This window comes from Oncorhynchus masou, chromosome 13 (genome assembly GCF_036934945.1).
Source record: "Oncorhynchus masou masou isolate Uvic2021 chromosome 13, UVic_Omas_1.1, whole genome shotgun sequence".
NCBI lineage: Eukaryota > Metazoa > Chordata > Actinopteri > Salmoniformes > Salmonidae > Oncorhynchus > Oncorhynchus masou.
Window position 1 is genome coordinate 39,184,896 of NC_088224.1, and position 13,537 is coordinate 39,198,432.

A 13,537-nucleotide genomic window follows, 5' to 3' on the forward strand; every position below is an offset into this window, starting at 1 on the left:
TGTAGATTTCAATTGTCAGTAGAAACCACATGTTTAAGCAAGTCAATGTTTTTTTTAAAGGCAGTAAATGAGGCTGAATGAACTGTTTCGCTGCCAGACAAGGCTCCCTTAATAACCAGGTGTAGCAGTGATAAGGTGTTGGGACTGCTGTTGGGGCAGCTTCATGTAGGCCCTAATAGTTTGTCACCGTTTGTGTATTGTTTAGTGTTCTGATGTGTGGTGGCTTTGCTGGCATGCATCTAAAAAAATAAAAAGTGGAGTTTGTCCCACCAAGATTTACATGCTAAAATCACCACTCACCATGTACGAGGCTCCATTTCACCATCTTGGTAATCTAATAATGAATAGTGGTCTCTCAGACTACTGTAAAGCAGCCTGTAATGTAATGTGGATGATCTGGTGCGTCTTGGGACTCAGTTTGAGAAGGACTGGAAGCACCACCTCCAAACTAAAAACCCTGTTCCCTCATCCCAGTATACCCATAACTCTCCTGGGGCTAAACCGTCTCAGATATTTGTACCAAAGATCCAGGACAAATGTCAGGTCGTGTGTTGGAGGTGTAAAGTCCAACATCCTCCAGATTCTTGCCCGCTCTATGTCCAGCGTCAGGATTCAGGAAAAGGTCAGAAAGGACCGAAGACTAAAAGTCTAGACAGACGTGGTGGCTTGCATACAATTGTGTCAGCCTTAATGCCCACCATGAAGCCTTTAGACAGCACAGCTAGCGGTCTTATTCCTATTCCGCAACAACTATTGGTTCCTCTGACTGTTAGGAACTGGAGAGGGAAGGCCATAATCGACACAGGGGCATCTTACACCCTGATGCAAGAGGCCCTGTGGCAGAACATGGCATTACCTCATGAGGAGCTACAAACATGGGAGGAGGGACCATTGTACTTGGCCAATGGAGAACCTACCACTCCCTTGGGCTGGATTAGTATAATAATAAAACTGCATGGTGAGACTATTAACCTTCCTGTGGCTATTCTTGCAGATTCAAGCCTTGCATTTGCTGTAGTCCTTGGCCTCGACTTCCTGTTCTTCAGTGGACTGACCATCTCGATGTCTGAACCCTCCTATCGGCTGCACTCTGACTATTCTCAGCCTCATCCATTTCAACCTGGTAATGCACTGATTTCAGGCTGGAGCCTGCTACATTATGCAGAGTCCGGACAAGGTCAAGTCAGAGACAGAGAAAATATAAAGAGACAAAGACAAAAACATGTTCCACCACTGAAGTCCGAGAACCCAACTATCACCCTGATTACCGCCGTACCCCCCCTTCTATCCGAGAGCAAAAACAAACCTGATGCGGATTTCTACATCAAACAAGCAGTGGAACAGGCATGTCTGTCAGATGATGAAAGGTGGCAGCTCTCCCAGATGTTGGACATGAACAGTGAGGTTTGTACTCTTACACTCGGCCGTACAACCGTCTTCAAACACAAAATCTATACCTGGCATGAGGTCCCCATTAAGCAGCGTCCCTACAGGCTGTCCCCCGCCAAACTGGCAATTCTCAATGAACAGCTCAAAAGCATGTTGGAGAATGGAATTGTGGAACCTTCTTTTTCCGGATGGGCTTCTCCGGTTGTCCTGATTCCTAAGAAAGATGGTGGATATCGATTCTGTGTGGACTACAGGAAGCCGAATGCCATAACAGAAAGCGATGCCTACCCTCTACCAAACATAAATGACATACTGGAATCTCTGGCAGGAGCATCCATCTTTATTAATCTGGATCTGAACAGTGGCTATTGGCAGGTGTCAATGGATCCCGCTAGTCAGGACAAGACTGCCTTTGTCACCCCTGCTGGTTTGTACTCCTTCAAAGTCATGCCTTTTGGTTTGAAGAATGCTCCAGCCACCTTCCAAAGGTTGATGGAGACTGTCCTGGGAGATCTGAGGGGTAGAAATTGTCTTGTGTATCTGGATGACATCATAATCTACTCCTCTTCTGTCGCGGATCATCTGCAAGACATTCAGTTCGTCTTCGACAGACTAAAGGCTGCAGGTTTGACCTTGAACTTGAAGAAGTGTCGTTTCTGTCTGCCAGAACTCAAGTTCCTTGGTCATGTGGTTAATGCTGAAGGTATCCATGCAGATCCAGCCAAAGTTGCAGCCGTGCAGGAATTCCCAATTCCCACATCCCTCAAGGCTGTTCAGCGGTTTCTGGGCATGACTGGATGGTACCACAGGTTTGTGCCTGACTTTTCAAAGGTAGCTGAACCCCTCAACCACCTTAAGAAGAAAGGTGTGAAATTCCAATGGACCCCTGCATGCCAAAGTGCATTTAAAGCACTCAAAAACAGTCTAATTACTCCTCCGGTGCTTGGACATCCTAACCTGAATGCTCATTTCATTGTGTACACGGATGCAAGTCAAACAGGACTTGGAGCAGTCTTGGCTCAACAAACAGGACTTGGAACAGAAGAAGTTCTTGCCTATGCAAGTCGCACCCTTAATTCAGCCGAGAGGAATTATTCAACGACTGAAAGGGAGTGCCTCGCTGTGGTCTGGGCTTTGGAGAAATGGAGCTACTACTTGGAGGCAAAGATCTTCACCGTTGTCACAGACCATGCTGCTCTGCAGTGGGTTCTGGCATCAGGCAAGACCAACAGCCGCCTTATTCGCTGGTCTATCAGACTGCAGAAGTTTGACTTCATCATTGAGTATCGCAAAGGAAAACTGAATGTTGTACCAGATGCCCTTTCTCGGATTACAGAGACTGCCAATGTTTGTCCTCCCTTGTGCAGTACTTATGCTAACGCTAAATGTCTGGATGATTCCTTTCCTCTGGATGATGAGAGTGTATGGAGAGCACAGCAGAAGGATGCTGCCATAATGGTGATCCACAAGAGTCTGTCTGAAGAAGACACCAAGAGTCGCTTCAATGATAAGTATAGCATAATTCAGGATAAAGTGTATCGAAAAACTCCAAGAGGAGATGGAATACACAGCACCCATTATCGCGTCTTCATTCCCTCTACATTGTGTGACCAGATAATCCAAGCTTATCATGCCAATCCCATGAGTGGCCATCTTGGAGTTTTTAAAATTTATCGAAGACTACAAGAGGTGGTTTACTGGCCAGGCATGTGGGTTGATACCCGGAAGTTTGTACAGCAGTGTGAAGTCTGCCAGAAATACAAACCAGACATTGGCAGACCTGCCGGGAAAATGCAGCAGACCGTGGTGACCCATCCAAATGAAATGTTGGGAATTGACCTCATGGGACCTTTTCCTCCCAGCTGGGGGACACGGAATGAATTTTTATTGGTGGTAGTGGACTACTACACACACTGGGTGGAGTTGTTTCCCCTCCGCAAAGCCACTGCATCAGCCATTGCTCTAATTCTGAGAAGGGAGGTTTTTACCAGATTCGGGATTCCAGACCAAATCCTCTCTGACCGAGGTCCGCAGTTCATATCAGGAATCTACAAAGAGCTCTGTACCTACTGGGGTGTAATTGCCAAGTTGACCACAGCCTATCATCCTCAGACCAACCTGACCGAGAGGGTAAACCGAACCCTGAAGGGGATGATTGCTTCATTCGTGGGGGATCAGCACACAAGTTGGGATCAGCATCTTCCAGAATTTCGCTTTGCACTGAACTCTGCCGTGCAGGAGACTTCTGGGGTCACTCCCGCCGAACTCCACCTGGGAAGACCACTAAAAGGTCCGATGGACAGGGTCTTGCAAAGTTCGAATGTTTCACCTGACTGCCCAGCGTTTGATGCCGTACAACACCACCACACCTTGCTAGCCAGAGTGGAGGCCAGAAAAACCAAAGCCAAACAACGACAGCTGAGAAACTATGACAAACATAGACGAGACATGTGTTTTCCACCCCAGTCTCGTGTCTGGGTACGTTCACATCATCTGTCAAAGGCATCTAAGAAGTTCACTGCCAAGCTAGCTTCGAGATGGAAAGGTCCATACCGTGTAGTGCAGCAGTTGGGACCAGTGAACTACTTGGTCTGTTTGGAGGACACTGGGGAAGATGTCAGGACAGTGCATGTTGTTGACCTAAAGCCCTGCTACCCAACGGCAGAAGAGCTGGATCGCAGGCAAAAGCAACACCTGCAGGACCTCTTCGTGGAGGACTCTGATGATGAGGACTTCCCTGGTTTTGTGTAGCAGGAACATGAACCTGTCAAAGCCTGCGTCCTCTCTGATTCTACAGGCTTTGTTTTTTCATGGGGGGAGGAGTGTGGCGAAATCTGCTCGGAGCCTTCACCGTGCACTGCCACTTTAAGAGCGCATGAGCACTAAGGAAGGAGGAGATAAAGAGAGCTCATTCAGCTCTTTGGTTGAGGGGCTCTTGGCTGGCGCGACAGTTTGATTGTGTGTGCTGTGCTGCAGAAGTTTTGTTTGTTTTTCAGCGTTTGTAGTTTATGAAGTATTTAACTCAATCATCGGTGTGATCGCTTTAGATCGTGGTTGTTTTTGTTTGGGACCGCGCCCGTTATGGATCGCATGGATTAGTAGCAACATTGTTGCGAAGCTTTACCATACAAACCAACAAACCATCGGACAGTCAGACCATACACCGGCAGGCCTGAAGACCACAGCTAAGATTTCTCTTTTTCTCTCTTTCTCTTCCCTCTCGTTCCAGTGCTTTACCCTGCAACAGACTCTCTATTTTTCAAATGCACTTCCCATTGAAGTTCATTAGAGCTGGACTATTATTGCCCTGCCAGAAGTATTTTGATGGACATTTTAGTTAAAAGGGAGGTTGCTTGCAAGTTGTGTATTGTTATGTGAACTGTATTGAGGTGAGGTGTACTAATGACATGTGGCCGAGAAGACTGTGGACATTTTTAAGACCTTTGTTGTGTCGATGAACACCCCCACATTCATACCCTCTGCACTCATCCACTAGAAAATAATACAGATTATTGCAAATCCTCTGTTGATGACTGGGTTCGTTCTTGTATGAAGATGCTGTTGAATTGCTCTGCCATTATTAGTATTAGTATTATTGTATGAAGTATTCTTGTTGGGGTTACCCCTGTGCTGTGATGTGGGTTTTATATGGTGTGTATTCTCTTTTCTCTCCACTGGCTATCTGGTAAACAGGCTACACTCTAGGCAGTCTCTTCTGCTGATGTGTGTGGGTCTGGTAGTGGTACTCTCTCTATTCTACTCTTTTCCTTTCGGCATGGTTAATACCTGCCTGGCGCCCGAACAAAATCTTTCTTTACCCCTCTCTAATAAATACCGCTACAATGTGTTGGGTATGGAGACACTAATAAATCCCTTTAATACACCTACTTTACAGCTTTGTGTCAAACCTCAAATGACAATTCTTTATTTTCTACCTTTTGAATATTCATGATACACCACTAGAGAAAAGAACAGTAGGCATTCTAGCATCTTATTTTTCTAGCCCCTGAACTACTGTAGGTAAGACAAGGCTTCTTAATAAATATACTGCTGAAAAAAACGAATTTTACTTTTGACACTTTATTAATGCAATGGTTTGGATAGACAATATGACAAGCCTAGAGACAGCACTGTTAAGCAGAAATATACATGTACAAAACACACTGAGGATGATGTACAGGTGCAGGATCTTAATTTTATCACTCTTTACTGAGAATTCTCATGTACCGCAAAATGCAGATATGCTTCATGATTTCCAAAAATGAATTGAAAACCCACTCACACACACACACACACACACACAACAATATTGCACTTTTCATGTAGCCTAAATTTGGCCAGGTAACAGCTTAACCACCAATCAAGCAACATACGACATGATGGAAGGACTAAAGTTCAAATCTTATTGCAACAACAATACTATGCAAATTAAGATCCAACACCTGTAGCCTACTGAGAAGTGAAGAGGCGTGAACTGAATGTATCTGACATGTTTTTAATTAGACTCAGTTGGGGATTTGGTTTGTTTGACACCATAGCATAAAATGCATAAACAATGTATGTTCAAAAAAAGAAAGATATGTGAACATCAGCAGTAATCTCCTGTAAACCAGTCACAATACAGTTTCTCCTTTTTATCAATGCCAGCAAAAAAAAACATTTTGTTGTTCAGAGACATATTTCAGGAACTTTTGAGTTTCTTAAAGATACTGTTTCACAAGGGGGATTTTGTCTCACATATTCTTCTTTGAGTCTTATTACAGTTGACATCCAACCAACTCCTGCCGTCATTAGTACCACCCGGTTCCCCCATTCTAGCACAGTCTTCACCGTCGGGATTTTCTCCTTTCCAGTCATCCGGCTCCTGGTCACTATGCCAGAAACTATGGATTGAAGGATGATAATACATAAGAGGTATGATCACAATAAGTTTTAATCTAGGGTGATTGTATTACGATATTGATTTAAACATGCATTCAAACCTTGTGCTTAGAGGTGAATTGTCCACCCATAACCACTCATTCTCGTTTATACTGTCCGTCAGCCCAATCCAGAACTTGTCTTCAGGGTCCGTACTTATTTTTGTACCACTTTTCTGATCTAAGAATTTCTACACCAGAAACATTGTATGAAGAATTATGTCAAGATTTGTCAATTGTATGTTAGTAGAGGAAAGGAAAAATGTGCATCAAAACAACTGAGAGAATCAATAATAGAGTCATACCTGCTCCTCTAGGCTCCCTATGATGACAAGGTGTCCCCCCCTGGTGATACACTCATCCCGACTCTGAGCCCAGGTCAGTTTATCAGGGGAGAAGTAATAGCACTTCCCCCCATAATACTCCCAGTCTTCAGCACAGTTCATAGGTTTAGGACAGTCATTATTCCCTGTGGAGAGAACAGATATAACCCAATGCCATTGTCAGTGCCCCGTGCACTACTCATCTCTATGCCTACCTATAGTCAAATGCCTTTTGTTTTTATGTTACTGATAGTGTACAATCTATGTGGATATGAGACTGCATACTGTATGATCTCACAACTATTCAAGAATGCTATATTGTTGCATCAATGAATACGGAGGGACTAAAACAGACTGCCCCTGAAGTTGACAACTTGATTTGAAGTAGTTTTGACTTTAACTCAGGATTGCTATCTGAAACCGGTTTTTATCTTGGGTCATAATACAACCTACTACATCTATGATTAAACACATTCCCTCATAGTATGATCTCAACTGTGTTTGTAGGGCAAGAGGGTGGAGTCCTCTGCTTTCTCAATTCTTCATTTTGTTGCCGAACTGTTGCCAATAAAGATAATTATGCTTTTCGCAGGTTGAAGTTTATTGCCATGAATCCTGCCCTGAAAGCAGAAATGAGCGACTCCCGCTAGATGGGCCTCACAACGATTATGAAAACAAGAATGAGCTGTTTGGTCTTCATTTACGGTTTGGGCCAGCAGTGTGGTTAAGATTAGGATTAAAATCAGATTTTGTGACTGTGGCTGTGCCAGCTGATGAGCACACTGCAGAGCTGCCTCCAGGGCAAGATTCATGACAATAAATGCCAACCTGCATCATTTTCACAGCGTGACATTGGAATCCATACTTTTTGGAATTAACCAACAATAACAAAAGCAGCACATTTTTTCTAATATTCTACAAGGAGGGAAATTTCAATGGAAAGGCTGTATTAGTGGCAGACAACCCAATTTAATTGGAGGGTCAAATCTGTGTCACTCACCTGCACATTCCTTCTCCTGAAGATCTTTGTTCTTGACTTGCAGTTCTTGAAGCTCTCCGTTTTTGATCATTAAAGCTAGTTGCCAAAAGATAACAACTCTGACTCAAGTTCCCTACATATAAACAGTTATATTATAAAACCGATGTGAACATTTTCTTTGTGTGAACTAAACTCACCTGAGGTAAAAGCTTTTTCCAAATCTGTAAGATTTCGATTGTAAGCCGCGTGCAGAATTTGGAGCTCGGTGTTTTTGGTTGGCAGGTTGCTGACATCTGATTGCAAAAATACATTAAATTGTAGTTATCACACCAACATTCTTCTGCATAATAATGTTATTTTAGTTGATTGTGAAAAGTATTACAAATAGCTATTCATTTTATTCACCAACATGTTTATATTTTATCAGTCTGCTTTAGACAAGCCACCTCCACTGTCTAGGTCACTCACATAGAAACCGTAGTCCAATGACCATCCCCAACAAAAGAAAACAGAGAGTCACCAGGACCACTTTGACAGGGTCACATCCACCTGCTCTGACCTTTGACCCCTTCTGAGAATCAGGGTCACCAGCTGAGGAGACAGAGAGAGAATGAATTAAACTGACCTATAAGACCCGCTACTTCATTTTATTGTATGCGGGACATGAAATCAAACGTGAAGAAATCGTACAGCTGTGGATGTTTCTCAATGCATACTACCGTACTCAGAGCACGCAAATTGGAACACGGGAGGGTCAGAGAATGATTCCAAATCAAAGTATGCAAAACGGAGCATTTAGGACACTTCAAATGCGTTCTCCGTTTGTACATACTTTGAAGCATCCTTTGATTCAAGCGTCAGAAAGTATGCAAGGAAATATGACTCAACCACAACATCCGGCTAAATCAGTCTGAGTCGACAAGTAATCTTAGTGGGCGGAGAGGCGGTCGGGGTGTTGGGCGAAGGCCACGGTGGGGAAGATGGTGCAAAAGGAAATAAGGAAGAAAGTGCAGCATATTATGAATAAACATGGAGTGGGGGATTACACAGGTCTTCTGAAAGATCTGGTGAAGGAGAAGATGGACAAGATAAAAAGGAGAGTTATGTACGATTTGTGTGTGTGAATATGGAATGGAGGATTGCACATAAGTTTTGGAAGAGCTTGAGGAGGAAATGGGACAGGAGGATTGTGAGGATGAATTAAATGTGGCGGCAGGTGCAGTGATGACTGCTGCATACATGTTGAGTGTAGAGGGAAGTAGTGGTGAGGAAGGTGGGCGTCAAGTGCAAAAACAGGGATACGTGCTCCAGTAGTTCAGAGATGGAACTTGTTGAGTGTGAGGAGATTGCTGAGTTCGGGCTTCGTCCCGAGGCTGACAAGGATGATTTTGGCCCAGTGGGGGTGAGATTTGTAGAGAGAATTGATTTATTTTATTTAACTAGGAGAGTCAGTTAAGAACTCATCCTTATTTACAAATGACAGCCAACACTGGCCAAACTCATCAGGATGACACTGGGCCAATTGTGTGCCACCCTATGGGACTCCCGATCACAGCTGGTTGTGATACAGCCCAGAATTTAACCAGGGTCTGTAGTGACACCTCTAGCACTGTGATGCAGTGCCTTAGACCTCTACGCCACTTGGGAGCACGAAGGAAACGGATCCTTGTTGTTTGGTTGATCCACATGTGGTGTCAGGTTGGGTGGAGGAGAGGTTGGGGACTGTTGAGTTGGTGAAAGTAACTCGGAATGGACTCGTGATGATTTATTAAATTTCCTCCCCCCAGAGGGAGAGGGCGCTTCGGATTACGATATTAGGGACAAGAATTGCGCCGGGCTTTGTTCTCTGGAGCAGGGCTCCGTCGAAAGGAGTGATAACGAGAGTGGCATGAAGTGTTGAGGAGCAGTTGAAAAGGAAGATTCCCCGTGTCTGTGACACCTGCCACTTGATGAGACGTAGATACGGTGGGCAAACCGGAGAAGACATTATCTGTCATGCTGAGTTTTGATGCAGAGTCGTTACCAGATAAAGTCAAGCAGAAATGCACCGAAAGTCAAAAAATAGTTGTAGTGGCAGCGGCAGAGAAGTACCTGGGATTGCTCACCTGCTCTTTCTATGACAGATTTACCAGGTGAAAGCTATGATCCCTTAATGATATCACTTGTTAAATCGGCCAATCAGTGTAGATGAAGGGGAGGAGACAGGTTAAAGAAGGATTTTTAAGCCTTGAGACATTTGTGACATGGATTGAGTATGTGTGCCATTGAGGGTGAAATGGGCAAGACTAAATATTTAAGTGCCTTTGAACGGGGTATGGTAGGTGCCAGGCACAACGGTTTGAGTGTGTCAAGAACTGCAACACTGCTGGGTTCTCAAACTCAAGTTTCTTGCATGTATCAAGAATGGCCCACCACCCAAATGACATCCAGCCAACTTGACACCTTGTAGAATCCATGTACCGACAAATTGAGGCAGTTCTGAATGCAAAAGGGGGTGCAGCTTAATATTAGGTAGTTGTTCTTAATGTTTTGTACACTCAGTGTATGACTCGTAGGAACAAGGAACATGGTTTGACGAAAATGCTAATTTAGAATCTGTTCCGCATCTATTAAACCCGTTTTCCAACCAGATGTAGGAAACTTACTCATTGTTTTGCCGAGCTTGCACTGATTTCATCTGACCCACACAATCCCGCGCATATTCACCCACGCACACACCTACCCCCACACACACATACCATTAGTGTCGGTAGATGGCTGGTTGCGTCCGGCTTTGGGAATTGAGATTTCAGAGTACGTGGCATCATTCACTGTGGATGCTGTTGCTGAAATGTAACCATGAAAGTGTGAGCACAAGACAACTCCTCTCATCACATTGGCTGTTCCTGAACCAGCATCATTAACACTCAGTTTATTTGGTTTTGATTTTAGCGCTTTGGTCCTGTTTTCACAAGAATGCGGTAACATTTTGTACAAACTCAAAACAGATCATGACAAAGGCTGTTGTTTCAAAAATGTACAACACACAAAACCACACAGTAACCTTTTCACCAAACCTGATCACCGTTTCATCTAGAAATACCTTCCATATAAAGTCATTGCCTTTCACAATGCAATGCTCACAATACTTTTCATATGATTCTCTTCATTTGTTCAAATACATTCGACCATCACTTAATCCAACTGAGTTTAATGATTAACCACTTAACCGTTTGGTAAACCTATGAATTTTAAACTGGTTTGTCCACTATATAATGTATTTTGAGAAGTACAAAAATAAAGTGTGTTTGTAAAGTATAAACATCTAAATGACATGTATGATGCATGATAAACATACATAATGACTACTAGTTGTTGCTAATTGATTTCAACATGGAGCAGGAAAGACCACAAGGTAAAGGTGGAAATCAAAGAGCTCGTGGACAAGGGGCCTGTTAAGAGAGGTGGACCTGGGCTCCATTAAAGAGGTCAAAGAGTTGGGCCTGGGCCCTGTCAAAGAGGTGGACATCAGAGAGAGGGAGGCAGGGAACTGTTGTGTCTTATGAAATCAGGGCCATCGTTGTTGAACATGTGATAAACAGAGGCCTTACCATGGCAGAGGCTGACAGATTAGTTCACCCCAATCTGAAAAGATCAACTGTCAATTTAATCCAGAGAAAATTTCATCAAGAAAACCGGTAAGTCTGGAAGATATGCACTATGCTTTACATCTACAGTAAATGACGTATTGTAATGCATGTAAATTTACAAAACATGCTCCAAGAGTCTTACAGTATGATCTATTGACAGTAGACTCTGTTCTACCCTCAGAATGGACAGAAGACCCCATGGTGGTGGCCGTGTGCTGACCAGAAGGAGTGGACAGTGGTGGAAATGGTGAGGGCCAGGAATGACATACGGCTGTCCAAAATAAAGCAGGCCATTGAGGAGAACGATGACACCTTTTGCCAATGTGACATCCATCAGCCTACCAACAATGGCCCACCTTTTGAAGAGGCACCAGGTATCTATGAAACACATTTACCTGATGCCTTTGAGAAACAACAACCGGGTGAAACATCTGCAAGCCAAGTATGTTCAGGTACAGCACTATATATACTGTTACTATTTGATGCACATGCTACATCACAATATCATATTGTAACTATACTGTAAAAATAACTAACCAAAATATATTTTAGAGGGTGATGCTGCTTGATGCTGCTGTGAACCATCACAAATATATATTTGTTGATGAAGTGGGCTTCAACCTGGCCAAAACTCAGAGCCGTGGGTGGAAAGTCATCGTCCAATGGGCAACCGTCCAAGGGCCTGGACAATGTGGGGGAAACATCTCAATGTACGCAGCTATTTCTGAGGATGGTGTGGCAGGATCCTACAACGCTGCACATCTCATTGTGTTTCTCAATTAAATTGAGCGGTCCTGTCAATGTGAAGGGGTAACCTATGTCACTCAGTGTGACAATGTCAGGTTCCACCCTGCAGAGGTGGTTCAGGCATGGTTTTGGGCCCATCCCCAATTCGTGGCCCTATACTCTTCTTTCCTCAACCCTATAGAGGAATCTTTTTCAGCATGGAGGTGGAAGCTGTACGATCGCCATCCCTATGAGCGCGCCGTAGAATTTCTGTCAATTTTGTTGGGTCATTTAAGTGTATTGCCTAATATGAAAACCATGTAATCTACAGTACTGTAGCATTTTACTTTCAGCACTTTAAGGATGATTTGAAACGTGCATCTTGCATTGTTTTCTATTGGATTAACTGGTAGTTAAAAAAATGACTAAATAGAAAATATATTATGTTATGGTGATTAAAACCAATGTTCTCATTACATTTCACAATAAACATATGTTGAATCAATGGTTGTGTGGTGAGAGATGTTTACAATCCAAATGAATGCACAATGACAGGTTGAGTGAACGACTGGCTGAGTTACAAGTGTGACCAGTTGACAGTATTGTACTAAGAGTTATGAAAATGCACCAGATCCCTGTGAAAATTTGACCAAGGCGACAAAGTAAAACTGTAATGTAAAATAATCAGCACAGATCAATGAAGCGTGCATGAAGTATTGCATGCAAACCAGCTAACAAATATGTTTCCTGCAAACCCTTTGAATTGTAGTCTCTAAAATCAAGTCATTTTTGTCCTAGCGAACATGTTTTGAAATAGGGTATCAATATGTGTCAATATGTGTCAAATAAAGACAGTGTAGTATAAATACAATTTTAAAGGGGCCATCTGGGTATTTTTTGGGTAAACTGCTGGGGGATGGGGCTGGAGGAATGTAACCATTCTCAAGTTCATAGACGGAGCTATGGGAGCGAGGACGGAACAGCCATGACCATGAGATACAAACGATAGTTTTAACCATGATTTAAAGCCATACCGTGTTTGTTTACAATTACATTGTATACAAACACCGTAAAACAAGCTTACATTTGTTCTGATGGGGTAATACAGTTCAACTAAGCTGATGAGGCGTTTATAAGTAATATTCTTCAACAATCAACGGCTATATAGCATTCATTTCAAAAACGGATCCTAGATTGCCCCTTAAAGATTAGAGATATATATATTGGCAGATAGAGGAAGCTTTTTGTTGAACATCCTGCACACCTTGAGCATACAGCATGATTATAAAAATAGATTTTAGTTTAGAACTTACCACCATCTTTTCCTTCAGTCTTTTGGTGCTTTTTGAACTTCACATCAGCGTGGACTATTCCTTCAGACATACTGATCTAAACACTCATACCAGACACTTATTACATCAGCCCAAATAGACACTTATTTTATATGATGGGGACTGAGGGAGGGACTATGTGTTGAGAAAAAAAAACAGTTGCTCAATGACAGGACTACTCTTTTCTCTCTTTGCGGCATTAATTTAACTAACCAACTAAAATCAGTTATTACTACAAGTA

General features: G+C 43.1%; 1 protein-coding gene across 4 annotated transcripts; it reads right to left on the bottom strand.

Moving 5' to 3' along the window:
* Positions 1–5,459: 5,459 nt before the first annotated feature.
* Positions 5,460–13,537, bottom strand: LOC135552287 (CD209 antigen-like protein D). 4 transcript variants are annotated; one of them, XM_064983824.1, is made up of 8 exons: positions 13,279–13,537; positions 10,349–10,429; positions 8,079–8,201; positions 7,808–7,903; positions 7,632–7,706; positions 6,614–6,777; positions 6,372–6,499; positions 5,460–6,272 (listed from the first exon to the last, which is right to left on the bottom strand). In XM_064983824.1, exons 1-8 carry the CDS (start codon positions 13,346–13,348, stop codon positions 6,104–6,106), a joined length of 906 nt encoding a protein of 301 aa, XP_064839896.1. In that variant the 5' UTR covers positions 13,349–13,537; the 3' UTR covers positions 5,460–6,103. The 4 variants fall into 4 exon arrangements, with proteins under 4 accessions (XP_064839896.1, XP_064839895.1, XP_064839897.1 ...); XM_064983823.1 differs by having other exon boundaries at positions 10,349–10,435; positions 13,279–13,530; XM_064983825.1 differs by lacking the exon at positions 10,349–10,429 and having other exon boundaries at positions 13,279–13,529.